This window comes from Thermothelomyces thermophilus, chromosome 7 (assembly GCF_000226095.1).
Source record: "Thermothelomyces thermophilus ATCC 42464 chromosome 7, complete sequence".
Lineage (NCBI taxonomy): Eukaryota > Fungi > Ascomycota > Sordariomycetes > Sordariales > Chaetomiaceae > Thermothelomyces > Thermothelomyces thermophilus.
The window spans coordinates 2,427,466-2,445,955 of NC_016478.1; the positions used below are offsets into that span (position 1 = coordinate 2,427,466).

Consider the following 18,490-nt stretch of genomic DNA (forward strand, 5'->3'; position numbering starts at 1 on the left):
CTCGCGGAAGCATCCATCTCCAATCTCCAATTCCCCGCCAATCACGGACTCTGGAGGCTGCGATCTCGAGGAAGATCTCGAGGAAGAAGCCTTGGTACTTTTTAAACCCCCCCCCCCCCCGGCCTTTCTTCCTGTTGCGGCCGACCTCGACATCCCAGCCGGCCGGAGAACCGTTTCGACCGGCCGCTGACACGGCGCGTCTGCAGTGCGGCATAGATGGGTTTGACCCTCAAATAACCTCTTGGCCAGCATGAATATCGCACAACCCGTGGGGTCGGCGCTCGAAAGCGTCGAATTCACCTTTCTTTCTCCCGACGAGATCCGGTCCATTTCCGTCAAGCGGATCGAGAATGACAGCACCTTCGACAATCTTCTCAACCCGATACCCGGCGGTCTCTACGACCCCGCCCTGGGGTCATGGGGCGATTCCTTGTGAGACGACCGACGCTCGCGCCGTCCCCCCCGGGTCCGAACGGACGGGCGAGGGGGTAGGCGGTGAATAAACAAGACAACCTCTAGGCTAACATGGTACGCAGATGCCGGACATGCAATCTGAACCAGGCCCAATGCCCGGGCCATCCGGGTCACATCGAGCTCCCCGTACCGGTCTATCACCCCGTCTTCATGGACCAGGCGTACCGCTTGCTCCGCGCCCAGTGCGTCTACTGCCACAAATTCCGACTGCCGCGTCACGAAATCCACAAGTACACTTGCATGCTCCGGCTATTGCAGGTTGGCCTTGTCCACGAGGCGAACATGATTGAGTCGTTTTCCGCCAGCGACCTGGGAGAGCAGCTCAGGAAGCTGAGGTTATCCGATGTTCCTACGGTCGAGGCGGACGAGGCGGAAGAGGAGGGGAACAACCTGCATGACAGCACCATGCGCGCCAGGGAGACGTATGTGCGGCAGGTCCTGCGGGAGCATAGGCTCAAGGTCAACGTTGGCGACATCAGGAAGGGCAAGCATGAGGGCGCGGCCGAGATGAGGCGGGCGCTGGTGAAGGAGTTCCTCGCCCAGATTGTCAAGGAGAAGCGGTGCAGGAGTTGCGACGGCATTTCGCCCGTCTATCGCAAGGACCGTTGGGTCAAGATCTTTGAGCGCGACCTGAGCGAGAAGGAAAGGGCAGCTATGGCACAAGCTGGGAGGACGCGGGTCGACGCGCTTGCCCTGAGCCGAAAGGCCAAGAAACACCACGATCTTAATCCTGACGAGGGTATCGCCGACGTCGACTCATCTTCTGAGGGGTCGTCCGGAGAGCGCGACAGCGAGGGCGAGGGCGAGGGCGAGGAGCTCGACGAAAACGGGGATGTTGTCATGACCGACGCCGCCGTAAAGACGCGACGGAGCAAGTCGAAAGCGGCGAAACCGGCTCAGCGGTACCTCAGCACTATGGAAGTTCACAAGCGCCTCGAGCTGCTCTTCGAGAAAGAGCAGGAAATCCTATCCCTCCTCTACAACTCGAAGCCCCGACCGAGAAACTCCAAACCGCTCACAGCCGACATGTTCTTCATTACCGCCCTCTTGGTTCCCCCCAACCGTTATCGCCCAGAAGCTCGCATGGGGGATTCGCAGATCTCCGAAGCTCAGCAGAACAACCTCTACAAGATGATCCTAAGGAGCGCTTCCAACGTGGCGCAGATCTCGCGGGAGATCAGCAGCCAAACCAAAGAGACAGCCGCGGACGAGGGCAGGAGGACCAGGGACATGAGCTCGCTGTACCAGGCGTGGACGGAACTGCAAGACGCCGTCAACTCCCTGATAGACCGTGACAAGAACCCGATTCAGGGTGCCGCCGCCAAGCGAAACGAAGAGGGGATCAAGCAGAAGCTCGAGAAGAAAGAGGGCCTGTTCCGGAAAAACATGATGGGCAAGCGTGTCAACTTCGCTGCCAGGAGTGTCATCTCTCCCGATCCCAATATTGAAACCAACGAGATCGGAGTGCCTCCCGTTTTTGCCAAGAAACTCACGTATCCCGAGCCGGTGACGAGTCATAACTTCAAGGATCTTCAGCAGGCAGTCATCAACGGTGTCGACAAGTGGCCTGGTGCCTCGGCCATCGAGAACGAGAACGGCCAGATCATCAACCTGCGCACCAAGTCACTAGAAGACCGTATTGCGCTGGCGAATCAACTTCTCGCCCCGACCGGGAACAACTTCAGCGGCCAGCGCAATAAGAAGGTACATCGGCATTTGACCAACGGTGACGTGGTCTTGATGAACCGGCAACCGACGCTTCACAAGCCCTCCATCATGGGCCACCGTGTCCGCGTCCTGCCGGGAGAGAAGACGATCCGCATGCACTACGCCAACTGCAACACGTACAACGCCGACTTTGACGGCGACGAGATGAACATGCACTTTCCGCAGAACGAGCTCGCGCGCGTGGAGGCCCTGCAGTTGGCCGATACCGATCACCAATACGTCTCGGGAACAGCCGGGAACCCCCTTCGTGGTTTGATCCAGGACCACTTGTCAGTGTCGGTGGAGTTGTGCAGCAAGGACGTCTTCCTCGACCAGGGGGCCTACCATCAGCTCATCTACAGCGCACTCCGACCAGAGAGCGGACACATCACGGGCGAGAGGATCGAGCTCGTACCTCCAGCCGTCATCAAGCCCGTTTCCCGCTGGACGGGGAAGCAGGTCATCACCACCATCCTGAAGAACATCAGGCCGGCCGATTGTGGGAATCTGTGGATGAACGGTTCTGCTAAGATCAAGAGCCGTAGCTGGGGCGAGGACTCCGAGGAGGGCCAGGTGATGTTTCGGGATGGCGAGTTCATCAGCGGCATCCTTGACAAGTCACAGCTGGGCCCAAGCAGCGGCGGCTTCGTCCACGCCGTCCACGAAATCTACGGCCCGTCAGTCGCGGGGAAACTGCTCAGCAGCATGGGTCGGCTACTGACCCGATACCTGGCCATGATCGCCTTCACATGCGGTATGGACGACCTTCGCATGACGCCGCAGGGCGAGAAGGACCGCAGGGAGACGATCAGGGCCGCTGCAGATATCGGTCTCCGAGTGGCGGCCAAGTACGTGTCGCTCGAGGAGCAGAAGCCGACCAAGGACGATCCTCTCCTCCTGGAGCGTCTCGAGGAGGTCCTCCGAGACGACAAGAAGCAGGAAGGCCTGGAGTTGCTGACCAGCCACGCGCTAGCCGATCTCTCGTCCGAGATCACCAGGCTCTGCCTGCCCGCCGGTCTCGAGAAGCAGTTCCCCAAGAATCACATGCAGTCGATGACGACTTCCGGTGCCAAGGGCAGTCCCGTCAACGCCAACCTCATCTCGTGCAACCTGGGTCAGCAGGTACTCGAAGGCCGCCGCGTCCCCGTCATGGTCAGCGGCAAGACCTTGCCCAGCTTCAAGCCATTCGACACCGATGTGAGGGCAGGCGGTTATATTGTCAATCGTTTCTTGACGGGCATTCGCCCGCAGGAGTACTACTTCCATCACATGGCCGGTCGCGAGGGTCTGATCGATACGGCCGTCAAGACGTCCCGTTCCGGTTACCTCCAGAGGTGTCTGATCAAGGGCATGGAAGGTCTAAGGGTCTCGTACGATTCGTCGGTCCGAGACTCGGATGGCTCGGTCGTGCAGTTCCTGTTCGGCGAGGACGGCATCGACATCTCGAAGCAGAAATACCTTAACGACTTCGAGTTCGTCCTGCGCAATCTCGACTCGCAGCTGCCACAGATCAGGTACCACGAGCCCGGAACCCAGGCCTTGTTCGAGCACAAGGACGAGGTCATGAAGCGGATGAAGAGCGCCATCCGGTCCAGCAACACCCGCAACCCCCTTGACCCGGTGACGGCAGAGCTCGACCCTAGCGCCTTCGCTTTCGCCACGTCGGAGAAGTTCTACACCAAGATGATGGACTATGTCAAGACCAACAAGGACGGCCTGATCAAGGATAAGAAGGGCCCGGAGAAGCAACAGGGCCTGATCGCCCGCAAGACCGCCGAGAAGATCTTGGCAGCCAAGTACATCCGGTCCCTGGTCGAACCTGGCGAGGCCGTCGGCATCGTGGCTGGGCAGTCTGTCGGAGAGCCGTCAACCCAGATGACGCTGAACACATTCCATCTGGCAGGTCACTCGGCTAGGAACGTGACCCTGGGTATCCCGCGTCTCCGCGAAATCCTGATGACGGCCAGCACCAAGCCGTCGACGCCGTCGATGACTCTTGTCCTGAACGAGGAACTCTCGGAGCAGGACGGAGAGCGGTTCGCAAAGTCCATCAGCGTGCTCCCGCTGGCCCACGTCACCAAGGAGGCGGTGGTCCGCGAGCACGTCGGGCGCGGTATCGGATACGCCCTGGCCAAGTCGTTCGAGATCCGGCTGCGTTTCTTCAAGGCGGACGAGTACATCAAGATGTATGCTATCACCATCGCAGACGTGCTCAACACGGTGGAGCGCAAGTTCATCCCGCTCCTTTCCGCCCTCACGAGGAAGGAGATCAAGAAGAAGCAAAAGCAGAACAGCGCCGCCACGCCCGAGATCGGCGTCAAGTCCGGCGTGGTGGAGATGGCGGCACCCAACCCGGAACGGGAGAGGGGGCCGGGCGGCGACGACGATGACGACGACGAGGAGGGTGAAGAGGATGCCACGAGCGCCAAGCAGCGAGCCAACCGGTCCGAGGCGGTCTCGTACGGGCCGAATGACGAGGAGGACGACGCGATCCAGCAGCAGCTCCAGCGCGAGACGGACGACGCCGAAGAGGGCGAGGAGCAGCTCGAGTTCGTGGACGAGGCGTACGGCGGCAGTCCGGAACCGGAGGACGGGCTGGGCGACGGCAAGACGGACGAGGGGCGGTCGCGGTCACGCGAGGCGCGCATCAAGAACAAGAACGAGCACGTGGCGCGGTTCCGGTGTGACGAGGTGGGCGGCGAGTGGGTCGACTTCACGCTCGAGTTCGACGCGTCCATTCCCAAGATCCTGATGCTTAGCCTGGTGCAGGAGGCGGTCAAGAAGTCGCTGATCCAGCAGATCGACCGGATCGGCACCGCCACGTTCGAGCCCAAGAAGGTGAAGGACGCCGTCACGGGCGAGGAGCGCACCGAGCTGCTGGTGCACACCGAGGGCGCCAACCTGCGGGCCATGCAGCAGTACGGCGACTACATCAACCCCAACAGGATATCGACCAACGACATCGCCCAGGTGCTGGAGGTGTACGGTGTCGAGGCTTGCCGGAGCAATATCGTCCAGGAGCTCAGCGCCGTGTTCAGCGGCCACGGTATCGCGGTCGACCCGCGGCATCTGAACCTCATTGCCGACTACATGACTAGGTGGGTGCTTTGCTTTGCTTCTCATCATCTTCCCGGCGGCTTCTTTTCGGCTTCTCTGGCCGCCCCCCCCCCCGGCCCGGTCGGCGGTGTGAAGAAGAGGAGAATGAGAAACAAACGACGTTACGTTGCTAACAGACACGCCACAGGGCCGGCGGCTTTACGGCGTTCAACCGGATCGGCTTGACGAGCAACGTCAGCCCATTCACCAAGATGAGCTACGGTACGTGCTTTTTCTGGGGGCCTCGACTGCCCCCTCGCCCAACGAGTTTCCTTTTCCGAGGGGCTAACGTATTTTTTTTTTTTTTTTTGCCGCGTACAGAAACCACGGTCGGGTTCCTCAAGGATGCGGTCCTGGAGGGTGACTGGGACTGCCTGGCGACGCCGTCTAGCAGGCTGGTTGCTGGCAAGTTGGGCACGCTGGGCACCGGCTCGTTTGATGTTCTCACCAAGGTGCCGACGGAGCACAAAGCTGCCGTGGCATTCTAAGCGGCCGCGCGGCATGCTTGATAACTTGAGATTTTACAGATGTGGAGAGACAGACTTCAAGGACACCTGTTGTTGTTGTTGTTGTTTTTGTTGTATGTGCCATGTATGGGTGCGGTTTGGTGTATGTATGTATGTATGTATGTATGTAATCCGTACAGTTACAGATATAGCTGTTGTTGGTAAATGGCCGGTACGGAAGTTGCTGATTTCAAAATTTTGGGTCGAACAGTTTTTTTTTCCTCTTAGCTCTCCCTCCCTTCTCTCTCTTACTTGACCTTATTATGTTCTCCGCAGGTGAGTATTGCTCTGTGAGGATGGTTGTCTTGCTCCCCGCTCCGAAAGATAGAACATTCGAACGTCGGCTCTTCGGTCTTGTGGAGACCCCACAGCGCCCCGTTGAAATGCGGGGTTGCCGGTGGTGGTCAGCCCGGTCCGCTTCCTCGGTACTTTTGCGTTCCAAAGGTTACGCACTGCCGTATGTACATACAGGATAAGCTGCGTACGGATGTACATACTTTGGATATAAGGGTCCCTTAAATACGCAGAGCTAAGGCACCAAGGTAATTTCATGGGGAGAGTTGATACCTTAGACGTATGTTTGGCGGGCGGTGGCTCTGTCTCCTCTTCTTTGAGTTGTTGCACGGGGTAGAAGCGGTTATACTTTTGGTACTACTAGCATGTAATACCCGGCACTTTCCCTGTTCTTCCCCTGTTCACCCAAAGGGCGTGCCACTTGGTCATCTGAACTGGGAACCGAGGTTGATTAGTTATCAAGTCCGCAGTGGTCTCTCAACGTCTCTTCTGTTTCTCTCTGTCGTTTTGTTGGGAGTCCCCAACATCTGAAGTTCTGAAAGTTTTAGGTGGCCGCTTCTTCTTACATATATGATACAACATCGCTGGTGCTTACAAACAAATCGGTTAATAATCAGTGCAGAGTTTCGCGCAATTCGGTTATCGTTATCGTCATCGCCCGTCAGAACCTTGGCTGCAACCGTATTGTCCACCAGGATGGCCCGCCCGAAGATCACGCTATATGTCGACACGGTCAGCCCGTTCGCCTATCTGGCCTATCACGTTCTCAGGGTGCGTTAAGTGAAGAAGAGCAAAGGGACCGAGAGATGGTCCCTAATACACTTATCCGAGTACAGTACAACTACGGAACGAACGCCCTTTGCTGACACAGAGGGACCACGCAGCATGACGCGGTTTTCAAGGGGTGCGACATCACCTACGTGCCCGTCTTCCTCGGTGGCATCATGCACAAAGTATGTTGCGGCCGATTCTGCAAATGGCATACTGAGAGTACCTTGGTTCGAGAGACTGACCACAGCACATCAAAAAAATGGAAAACAGTGTGGCAATGTCCCGCCCATAAAAGTCAAGAGTAAGCTTCATTTTGCTGTTACTCTTTTTACTTACTTCCTCTTTTTCTTCTATTTACATCCTTTTTTTTTTCCTCCCCCCTCGTTTTCCAGCTCATAATAATGCCCCTCCCCTCGTCCCGGTCTCTTTCGCAATATAAATCATCAATCAAGGTTCATGTCAACGTTACGAGACTTGGGCTGACAAACCCTCCCTCCCCCACCCACCTAATTGGCGGGGTTGCCTTTCTCACATAACAGACAAGGACACCTACATCAACACGGAGCGCCTCCGCTGGGCGCGGCACTTCTCGGTGCCCATGACGAGCGGCCTGCCGCCCGACTTCCCGGCCGTCACGCTGCCCGTCATGCGCGCGCTGTGCTACCTCGAGGCCCAGGACGCCCAGGATGCCGCCGCCGCGGGCCAGCAGCAGCAGCAGCAGCAGGAGGAGCCGCAGAAGCAGCCGCGCCTGATTAAGGCGCTGGACGAGTTCTACCTGCAGTACTGGGGCAACGCGGTGGCGACGCACAAGCCCGAGGTGCTGAAGCAGACGCTGGCGGGACTGTTTGGCGAGGCCGGGGCCGACAAGAGTGAGTGGGGGGGGGTGCCCTGCTGCCATCTCTTTTGCTTCCACTCTTTTTTTTCTTCTTCCCTTCTTTACGATTTGTTTCCCAGCCCCCTTCCAGACGGACAACCCCCCAACCAACAAGCTAACAATTTCCCGTTTTTGCAGTCCTCGCCGAATCCACAACCCCCGCAATCAAGCGAGCCCTCATTGCCAACACGGACCGCGCCTTCGAATCGGGCGCCTTCGGCCTGCCCTGGATGGAGTGCACCAACGCCGAGGGCAAGACGGAGGGCTTCTTTGGCGTCGACCACCTCGGGCAGGTCGCCCAGTTTCTGGGGCTGCCTAGGCCGGGAGAAGCCAAGGGCCACAACGGGGACGAGGCCGGGTCGTCGGGATGGAGGGCATTGTTGTAGCCTCAGATAGGTGGACTTTACTGAACAGGTCATAGGCGTTTCGCCCTGTTACTGATGTGCTGTGTATCTATGTACATACATACCTAAGTACCAAAATTTGCTCAGCCGGCCCCCGTGTGAGAGACCATCATTCGGTGATCATGACCAAGCGAGTTGATCAGCCTTGGGACATGGGGCATGAGGGGGAGGGGCTAAGCTATAGTCGCGTCCCTGCGTCGACTCCACCAAGCAGAGGACCGCCCAGGGTTCGCGATTATTTATTCTTTGTTTTGGTCTCGAACCGAGCGCGTCGCGTGGCCGCGCGGCACCGATTTCGTTCAGGACAAGTGTCACACACAACTAGGTCGGGGAACATAATGGCACACAAAATCATGATCATAAAATCAACGTCAATATTAGCGGCATTTCCCTTCGCCACTGTGTATTTGTACAACCCCAGAGAGAAAAACCCATCGCAATCATAAACGCCGGTATCCCGTAGTGCCGTGAATGAGCCCCTTCATCCAGAGCGCGTCCCAAATGAGAAAAGTCATAACCTCCCAAACCCCAAGCTAGCAAAGACCGAAACGACCATGCTTAGTTGCGCTCACCACGGAGGCGACGAGCGAGCTGGATATCCTTCTGCAGAGGTTGTTAGCACGTCTGTCACGTGTATGCACGGTGTATGACTCATAAGAGTGAGCGTGTTTGCGTGGCAACTTACGGATTGGATAGTGACACGCTTGGCGTGGATGGCGCAGAGGTTGGTATCCTCGAAGAGGGAGACGAGGTAAGACTCGACCGACTCCTGAAGGGCACCGATGGCCGAGCTCTGGAAGCGGAGATCCGACTTGAAGTCCTGGGCAATTTCACGGACCTGTATTGAGCGAGACGCGTTAGTGGGGTTCGTTAAATAATAAAAGAGATGCACGCGATTGCCGGTCGCACGCAACCCGCGACCGAGCGATCGCGTTCGAGTAAAAGACGGCATCAACATACCAGACGCTGGAAGGGGAGCTTGCGGATGAGCAGCTCAGTCGACTTCTGGTAGCGACGAATCTCACGAAGAGCGACGGTACCGGGCTTGTAGCGGTGAGGCTTCTTGACACCGCCGGTCGACGGAGCCGACTTGCGGGCGGCCTTGGAAGCGAGCTGCTTACGCGGGGCCTTGCCACCGGTGGACTTGCGAGCGGTCTGCTTAGTGCGAGCCATTGTGAATGATGTCTTGGTTGATGGAGTTGATGGAGTTTGTTGATGGAAATGGAATAACCGCGTTGGGGTTTGATGGTTGGATGTGGAGTGATGTTGTGAGTTGAAAGGGGAAAAGAAAGTAGTGGGGGGGTAGGAGGTTTAAGTAGGCGGGCGCTGCGGGTCACGTTGCAGGCTGATTAAGTGGGCGGGTTTTCTGATCAGCTTGATTGTGCCTGCTTTTTTTTTGTTGCTGCGCGCGGCCAGAAACCGGGGTCTGTTGCAGGGGAAAATGGGGGTCAGTTTTCGCAGGCAAAACCGAGCATCTTTTGGGTGAGGATTTGGCTGCGCATATCCGGACTGCCAGCTGCGCTGCATTTCTATTGGTCCAAAAACTTGATGCAGCGCGCCGCAAGGGCCATCTGTAGAATTGTGGGGTCACACGCATCGAACGTTGCCGCAACAGGAGATCGGCAGCCAACCACAGGCGGGGGACGTACGGAGTTACCATTGATTCCAAGATCCGCAGCCGGTTGTAAGGCTGGGGAACGGATGTCATGCGATACGCCTGACCGGCCAACGATTCGAAACCGGATACTTGTTGAAGAGCGAGGCTATCGAAGGGTTCAGCCTTCTACGCTTCTGGGTGGGTGCGCATCGTCGGGAAAGGGGGAAGCTGCAGCGTTGTCACAAAAGTCCCAACTGCGAAGCACGCAACATGGACAAAGAGCAAAAGCGACGCACTGCACCGGCCGACTCGAACAGGCCCTCGTACACTACGCTCAGCCAGTGTTGAATAGCAACTCGATATCAGCTTTGGAATCTTTGCCTAGTTACAGAGGAACAAAAGTAGAGAGTCTGATACTTGTGACGTACGCCCGCTGCTCCGTGACAACAGCATCAAGCAGTCAACGTGTGCTTCTTCTCTAAAGAGCAAAAGGCTTGGAGCCCGACAAGACATGCATGCCTCCTTGTAATTCCTGTAGTTCGACGGCTAGGGCGCGACGACGGGATGAGTTTGGATTGGGTGGGCAAAGCACCTCATCCTTGGGATGGGCCATTACCGCAGAGCCTGATAGGGCAGTGCGGGAAGACAATCCACATCCAAGCCTCTGTGTAGTCAGGACGTCTGCGACTCCCGGTTCCGTGTGGAGGGCTCCCGAAACGTCGGGTACGACTAGAGCACTTCGAGTAGTCTGAGTACACTACTGTACGCCAGCCGCCCAGGCAAGGTGGCATGGGGAGCTGGGATGAAAAACTCCCGTGTGTCACAACGCCATGTTCGGGGTGCGGCTGACATAAGAGAGGCGCGGGTCCGGAGGCACATCACGGGACCGGGCCGACCTGCGAAGGGCGGAGACTCGTGGGCATGCCGGGCCGTTAACTGTTCTGCCGCAGTATGGATTACTTTGGTAACGGCGAATACACGTGCGACTGGCGAATTAGAAAAAAATTGTGTACGTACTTCCTCTGATTTGAGCCAGTCATAAATCGGCACGCGTTTGGAAAAAGGCACACTTGATTTCGAGGTGGGGGGCTCTTCCATGGGAAAGGACAGCCCCACACCTGTAGCATTAGCCCTGCGCCCTGCGAACGCGTCCTAAAATCAGCGCAGGGGTTCGAAAAAAAAAATAACAGAGCCAAGCAAATCAGACTGATCTGATTGTAGCGCGGCTGCAGCTGATGCCGCATCGGCATTGCCACATTTAAAGCCCGCTTCTCTTCCCCACGTTTCCCTCGAACCTTCCCCGATCCTACCCATATCCAACCACCATCGCACATCTTCAGCCTCACTTCGTTGCACTACACTCGATCCCTCATCCATCAACATGACTGGACGTAAGTAATACCTCTTTGCATCAACGAGATAAAAACATTGTCGGTCATCGCGATGCTAACATGGATTGTTTCCCGCAGGCGGCAAGGGCGGCAAGGGCCTCGGCAAGGGCGGCGCCAAGCGCCACCGTAAGATTCTCCGCGACAACATTCAGGGCATCACCAAGCCCGCCATCCGCCGTCTGGCGCGTCGTGGCGGTGTCAAGCGTATCTCTGCCAGTATGTTTTTACCACCTTCCCCCCTTTTTGGTCGATAAGCAACGCGTGCTAACGCGTCGCCCTCCTTTACAGTGATCTACGAGGAGACCCGCGGTGTCCTCAAGTCCTTCCTCGAGGGTGTCATCCGTGACGCCGTCACCTACACCGAGCACGCCAAGCGCAAGACGGTCACGTCGCTCGACGTCGTCTACGCCCTCAAGCGGCAAGGCCGCACCCTCTACGGCTTCGGCGGCTAAGCGGGGGTAAATCAATCACCCCGGCGCGGCGGCGGAGCGACGACTTCTTGATGACATTTCAGCGGCGCTTTTTCTCACACTTTTTAAAACTCCATCGGTTATGGTTGGGCTGCGATGAGTACTTTTTTTACGGGCAAATGGGTTCTTTGTGTGTGTTCAATCTTGATCTTCCGGTCTGTCGGGGTTCTGTGTACCATAGGGGAGGGCGGTCAAACAACTGGGTGTTTTACACGGATGACATACCAAGGCATAATCGATGCGGCCCTCTCTGCATGGGCGGGGGGGTTGCGCGTTCCTGATCAATCTTGATGTCTCCTTTTGCCGTGCTGGAAACGTGACTGCTTCGTGGCGATGTTTATGCCGGGCTGTGGGTCCAACGCGTCGAGACCGTGGCTGGGCCATGCCGCGTTTCCGCCGGTCCGGTTCGGCGAACAGTCAGTTCTCCTCTGCCATCCCTAATAATTTGTCTGGCTCTGTATCGTATGACTCATCGCTTCCCCCCCCCGATGTTGTTGATCGTCAGCTTGCTTAGGTTCGTATGGGGTTAGCTCAGCTGCGCCCCAAGGCTTGAGTGGAGTCGGGCGGCCAGCTGAGGGCATGGAAGGCAGGCGCTCGACAATCACCAAGAATATTGGACACCTGCTCGGTGGGATACTCTTTTTGAATAGACATCCGATTTACACCAGTGGTTTGTGTTGGTGGTGTGCGAGCATGGACATGTTGCGCTGCAGTTTAAACTTCCCGGGTTGCCTCTTCTCCCCACGATTCTCGTTCAATCAGGATGGCACGTGCCATGGACGCCGATGTTTGTGCGATGGGAGAACATCAACAGTTCCCGCGTCTTTTTCGCGGGCCGCTGTCGTCTTAGCTGGCCTGCTGCATATTTTATCGGTGGCACAGGTTTTGGGGACCGAATCTGGTCGGGTTTCACCAGCCGTTCATCTTGGGTCACAATAGCCCAGCTCCGGCTAGCTGTCAACCGCCGAGTGTCAAAGCCCATGACCTCTCTCGAACCTGGGCAGATTTAGCCCCTCTAGTGACAAACAAGCCGTTTAGTGGCCTTAAGCTGGAGGTCAGCCGTTGGTTCCCCGCTTACAGCCCTAGCCTTGTTCACAGAAGCAGGCTGTATGTACCTTCCCCCCTTGGCCCAGAACACAAAGGCTCCTACCTCCCTAAGCTTTGAGTCTACCGCTCGAGGGAAGGAGTTCTAAGCCGCTCGTAGTTCGAGACCTGAAGAAAAACGGGGTATGGATGTGCGCGAATTTGCCCCACGCATGATTAGACCTCCGGTATACGCAGAATAAGTACTGGGCCGTTGTTCGGGGTGACCGGGAGCTCTTGTCGCAGCTTTCTCGAGTTGCTCTGGTCTCGAATCTAGTTGATGATTGTACTGAGGCTGGTTGAAATCCTGGCCGCGCGTTTTCAAAGGTCGTCTCCATCGGAACGTATTCCATCAACTGTCATTGGCAGTTCGGGGCATATAGTTGGAATGAGCCCGAAAACCCTTGAACAACCATTATTACTACCACATGCGAGGGTAGTTTGTGATAAATCTCTTCAACTCTCAGCCCGTGATGATACGGAGCCACAGTACTCCGCAACACGCTGTGTGGTATGGCCTTGCGCAGCTTTGGATAACGGTTCCCTTCTTGGTCATGATGCCCGTCGGGGCGTTCCGGGCAGCTTCCGCAAGATTGCCACCCCGGCCTTTGCCTGGTCGCAATACGGCTCGGTTTCAGTGGATATTTGGGTGCCTCTCGGGGTCTGGAGTGGTTGTTGGAGACGTCTAGACGTCGTTGCTTTCACAAGGCACGAATGTAATCGTAGATAATTAGAGCTCAACAGGCACGCCAAATGGTCAGAGTTTCGGAGTGCTACATCCCCATGACATAGATGCTGAATAATGGAAACTAACGACATGGGATGAGTAACCTCATGCCGATCAGCTTCTCTGTTTTTCCCTGGGTTTACGTTGATTGTAGTGGCGGCTGTAGACCAGGTGCAACACCCACAGACACTTTCGTTGGTTTGATTAGGTACACGACGCACCCCGCGGGAAAGATGAACTCGGTCAGAAGGGGGTAACCAATGTCATCCTTCCGTTCTTCTACCATCGACGTCCTGGTGCCGTGTTGGTGTTCATAATTAGGATCCAGAACTCGCCACTGCCACCCTGCCCTGCATACTGAGGTAAGTTGCTTCGACACAGAACCTCGGATGCCGTGGTTACCTATTACTACGTACTGATTCCTTCAGGTTTCCTTTATCAGGCGCATGCTAACAATCGGCCATAGATAGCCAACCGCCTCTTGCCAGGCAAGTTGCCCCAAGTTCATAGTGGGCCTAATTTGAACATGGTCCTCTTTGATGGCCAGAAAACCAGTTGTTGATTGCTTCGCCTCCCAGAGCCTCACTCGCCACGGACAGCCACAAATACCTTTTTTTTTAAAAAAAAAAAAAACATTTGAAATGAGCGCATCCTGACAGGTGTATCCGGCGAAATGCAGAAGATCATTACATGAAAACCCTACTGCTCCTCAGTGCCATCAGAACCGGCATACCTTACTCGAACAACCCGACAACACACCACATCACCCGGACTACAATGCCGGCAAATGCGCCTGCAGGATTCCAGGCTCGCGCACCAAAGAAATGATGCGGAGAAACGCTCTCGTGTATCCACAGAATTGCGTTAAATGTCAAACCTCAAATTATGTCTGTTCGACACCAACCAACTACAGCAAGAAGAGAAGCATATAACCCAAACGTCTGAAAACGGGTTATGATGTATGTACAGACCTAAAAAGGCCGAAAAAGGCCTAGGACAGAAACAAGCTTCTGTGCAGTAATCGAAAAGCACGGTATATCGGGAATCAACAATTGAACGGAGCCCAGCCCAATTCAACAACAGCCTGGCTAGGGGATGCATCACGGAACTCGTAGGGTCTGCCAACATTTATGGCTTTCTTGAGCGCCCCATATACCAACGCAAATCTGGAGCTTCCATGGCGGCTACCCTCAGCCATTGAGACTCCGGATCATGACTACATCATTCCCTCGAGGGGACATGCCAACCTTTTCTGTCATCTAGATATTTGGCTCGTAAGAGACTTAGGAGCACTGCCAAATTTGCCGATTCGCGCTTCAGGAAGCCTCGTGACAGACTTTCAAGCCACAAGTAGAATACGAGGTCAGAACTTTGGCGGCGGAAGGATCTGGCCGATAAGATGCTTAGCCGAGACAGAGCTTGAAGTGTCTTGATTGGACTAGGAACACCACACCCCAATGGTTAGAAACCACGATAACTCTGGCTAGGCCGGACGGTCCATTCTCCGCAGTGAAATTGACCGGCTCCTTCACATACCGCAGTAGCAATGGCTAGGACATACCCGGTAACTTTTGGCGATAATCCGGAAGGTTAAAGTCCATGCACTCCTCCCTCATCAACCTCAGAATATCCCTCAATGCTTCGCTCTAGGATCGACCGTTTCGCCAACAAAGGGGACCAAGTCAGCACACCAAGACACGATGATCGCGGCGAACTCACGGTTCACTTTGGCGATTGCCGCCTCCCTCATGTTAGCAGACAGGCTCCTCCCAACAGCTACGCAGAGTTGGCCTGACAGCGTGACAACAGCCAGCTTGGCATGAGCTCCCCGGCCTGCCATCCTCCACGATCCAGCACGATCACGGCCCCGACCTCGCCACCCACACTGCCGGCGTCATGCACGTACCGGCCGACGGCAACGTCGTATCTAACCACCGGATGCGAGTTCGCATGCCCGACCACCACCTCGGTGTGGTGCATTTCGGATGGTCAGTAAACATTCCACAAAGAGGCCCCCTATTCCCCCCCCCAACTCCTCCCTTCCTTCGCGGACACGGCAGCCGAGCCAGCAAGTGCGCTGAAACAAAATCACCGCAGCGTATGTCGTGCTGGCGTGCGGATGCGACCGCGCCGCCGTCAGCCCGACGACCGTCACCCGGTGCCCGACGGCGAGCGTACACTGCCTGCAGTGTTCTACTGGATGGGGAATCGCCACCATAACCGACCCGAACTGCCCGTCGTCCACGACTGAAACGGCGAGTGCGACGACGACGGCTTAGGAAGTTGCCAGTTGCTGGTATTCCTCCTAAGACACCGTGGAGGGGCCCCGAGGGAATTAGGATGCAACTCCCGTCACTGACGGCATCTGAGGTTGTGGCATCGATGGTCCTGGGTCAAGCGATGGCGACCGTCAGCCTAGCGTCGGGACCTGGCCATGGTCCAAAGCCATCCAGGCGACAACTCAGCTGATGCATGTTAAATTGTACCCGTGGTGTTAAATTGTACCCGTGGTGTTAAATTGTACCCGTGGTGGCTTCATTCGCACTCCACCTTCGACAGTGGAAGCGCAGAATGGGTTTGGTCCAGGGGAAAAAAGGAAAAAAAAAGGGGGGAAAGCATAGTCATCACAAACTTCTCTTCCTTCCTGCATTCCCGCGTGTCAGCTGATAAATAACGGCCCTGGGCCTGTCCTTGATGAAGCATACTAGAGCGTTTCCGTGCCCGACGCCCACCCGGCAGGCTATAAGCGTGAACCTGGCGCTGGGCCACCATCGGATCGCTTGACTTGAATCCCGTGAAATGGACTGCTGCCCGGGTCTGCCAGTAGGTGGCGGCGCACTTGTCAGGAGGCACAATCGGCATTTGGGTTACCGCTTGCGTTCTCAGGTCGGAACCGCTGAGCACGCTTCCCAACAAGTGCAACCCTTCGCCGCAACAGCCTTCCGGGTCACATTATGGAAGGAGGGAGTCAGTCCTAGCGGTACAGCGAGGATTACCGGAGCGAGTCGTTCGCAATCACAGGGAAAGAGGAACAAGAGTTTAAGGACTGTCGAGTAACAACGAGGCGTGTCCCTGCCACTTGGCAGGAAGCCCTTTAGTAAGAGTGGAGGGGGCGAGAGGTGCCAGTCCGAATGGACAGAAAGAAAGAAAGAAAGAAAGAGAAAGGAGAATAAAAAAGATAAGAGAAAAAGGGGGAAAAAGAGAACCAAAAACAAGAGCAAAGAGAAAGAAAGAAAGAAAGAGCCCCAGGTGTCCGCGGCACCCTTAAATCCTCTGGAGGCTTGGCTCGCTGATTTAAATCATCATTCACGCATCTAGTGGGGAGGCGTGCCGGAACGCGCGCCAAACGCGTCAACAGGGGCGTTTTTTTTTTTTCGCGAAACTACTCTTTTGTAAACTGAACGCATTACGGATTTGCTAGTAAACTCACTAACCGAATATGTGTTTCGCACATCCGTTACACTACATGGCCGAGGATGATTGGCTGATGGCGTCCGTTCTTTCCTGTTCTGGAAAGGCATCAGGGGCGGATCTTCCCTTCGGCTGACGCATGCCGAACCAGCAAGATTTTCAAGTTCAACTCGCCGACGACATTCCATCTCCTGCACCTTCCGGCTCCAGTTTGTCTCTCGAATTTCTCAGTGCACGGCGACAGCCCTTAGTACTACTAACACGCAACGACTTGGAGGACACTGGGCGGCAGCAGTTCTACAAATGAGATCACTCCCCGCACCCTTGATTGAGAAGGCCACCCGTGGAAGGTCCGGGAGGCGCAGCTGCATCGGGTGTACGGACCGTACTTAGGACTGTTTCACAAGTTCGCGTTTCGGTCAAAAGAGATCGTCACAACGGGGACATCGAACAATCCGCCGTCCATTGTCGATCGCCTCGGCCCGTCAGAAGATCCGAACAATGTGTCTTATGGAGCCTCATCAGTCATTGTTGATTTCAAATATGGCAAGGCGCATACCCGATGAGCGAGTCCGAACGAGAGGTCCTGAAGTGGTCAGGATACCCGGTCTCCTGTCGACGCTCTGTTGGTTATGTAACGCGGCTGCCTTGGTTTTTTGACACGAGCTTCTTATCCCCGAGACCGGTAGATTAAAAGACCGTCTGCCGTTAGCGGCCGTTGCCGCAGGGTTCCGATTCGGAGAAATACAAGGTCTATTGAGAAGCGAGCCGCGCGACTGGCCGCGGCGGGCTCATTGCGGTGGTACCTCCTGGCGAAGTGGAACTTGAAGAGCGGAAACCTTCCATCATCGGCGTGGGATGGTCTGATGTGCCCAACAGGCGGGCTTGGGGGAAGCACTACGGACCTCGTGTGTGGGATGCGTGATTTGGGGGGAGAAAACAACTGGGGCCCCGGATACCGAACAGCTCACTTGCTGGGGCATTTGACCTGGAGTATCCAGAGTTCGCAGCGCTGGCGAAGCCATGTCGTGGGCAGTTTGGCGGGCGACGTCGCCGCGGGATATCCAGATCTGCAGGGTTGTGTTGTGCCTGGAAGCTCCACCCTGGTCCACCGCGACGGAGCCGCAGGAGATCTCCGCCAATTCCGATGGGCAACGGCCCGATAACGTCACCCCACCGCCCGTTGACGATGACGTTAAGCCATGCTGTTAACAAGCCATGTTTGGCGGGTCTTTCTGGTGGCGAAGCTGCAACTACCGTGATATGCAATGTTACAGATACCGCTGTACACTACGTGAAAGTTTCTCCGAGTTCGACGCAGGTTGGCTCTCACAGGGATGCTTCCAAGCGTCTCAGCTTGGCTCGGGAAGGCGCAACCACGAGGGTCGGAGCCTCCACTTTCGGCAGGCCCGCTCCTGCACGAGGCAGATGCTCTCCGCTCCTGCGACTCGACTCCATGGGGCCCCTCGTCTCCTCGCGCCTTCCTCTCCTTCTCCAAGTTTTGGAGCCCGCATGTTCAGCTGACCGGAACTCCCATGTTTTCCTTTTTTAACCCGGGGTCTGGGCCGTCATGGGCGCTCTCTGCTCTCACTCCACCACTTCGGATATAATAGCATCGCAAACCGCCCCGGCTTCTCAACGTTTTACCTTCTGGGTTTTGTTCTCGTACACCTGTGTCTTTATGA

At 56.1% G+C, this 18,490-nt stretch overlaps 5 protein-coding genes across 5 annotated transcripts; 4 read left to right on the top strand and 1 right to left on the bottom strand.

Annotated features, from left to right (window-relative positions):
• The first annotated feature begins 23 nt into the window (after positions 1-23).
• MYCTH_2312447 (uncharacterized protein) lies at positions 24-6,021 on the top strand. The gene is made up of 4 exons (XM_003667031.1): positions 24-432; positions 537-5,279; positions 5,426-5,499; positions 5,599-6,021. Exons 1-4 carry the CDS (start codon positions 251-253, stop codon positions 5,763-5,765), a joined length of 5,166 nt encoding a protein of 1,721 aa, XP_003667079.1. The 5' UTR covers positions 24-250; the 3' UTR covers positions 5,766-6,021.
• Positions 6,022-6,452: 431 nt separating this feature from the next.
• Positions 6,453-8,401, top strand: MYCTH_2312450 (uncharacterized protein). Its single transcript, XM_003667032.1, has 5 exons — positions 6,453-6,848; positions 6,962-7,030; positions 7,119-7,149; positions 7,388-7,717; positions 7,861-8,401. The coding sequence occupies exons 1-5, from the start codon at positions 6,774-6,776 to the stop codon at positions 8,106-8,108; spliced, it is 753 nt and encodes a 250-aa protein (XP_003667080.1). The 5' UTR covers positions 6,453-6,773; the 3' UTR covers positions 8,109-8,401.
• Positions 8,402-8,684: 283 nt separating this feature from the next.
• Positions 8,685-9,299, bottom strand: MYCTH_57779 (histone H3-like protein; the record flags this gene model as incomplete). Its single annotated transcript, XM_003667033.1, has 3 exons — positions 8,685-8,729; positions 8,812-8,964; positions 9,087-9,299. 3 exons carry the CDS (start codon positions 9,297-9,299, stop codon positions 8,685-8,687), a joined length of 411 nt encoding a protein of 136 aa, XP_003667081.1.
• Positions 9,300-11,215: 1,916 nt separating this feature from the next.
• On the top strand, positions 11,216-11,566 carry MYCTH_2071169 (H4-like protein; the record flags this gene model as incomplete). The annotated part of the gene is made up of 2 exons (XM_003667034.1): positions 11,216-11,330; positions 11,403-11,566. Coding segments are annotated over 2 exons (279 nt in total), but the record flags the coding sequence as incomplete, so codon positions are not given.
• A 3,638-nt stretch (positions 11,567-15,204) lies between these two features.
• MYCTH_2044135 (uncharacterized protein) lies at positions 15,205-15,658 on the top strand (the record flags this gene model as incomplete). Its single annotated transcript, XM_003667035.1, has 2 exons — positions 15,205-15,382; positions 15,492-15,658. Coding segments are annotated over 2 exons (345 nt in total), but the record flags the coding sequence as incomplete, so codon positions are not given.
• Positions 15,659-18,490: the final 2,832 nt, after the last annotated feature.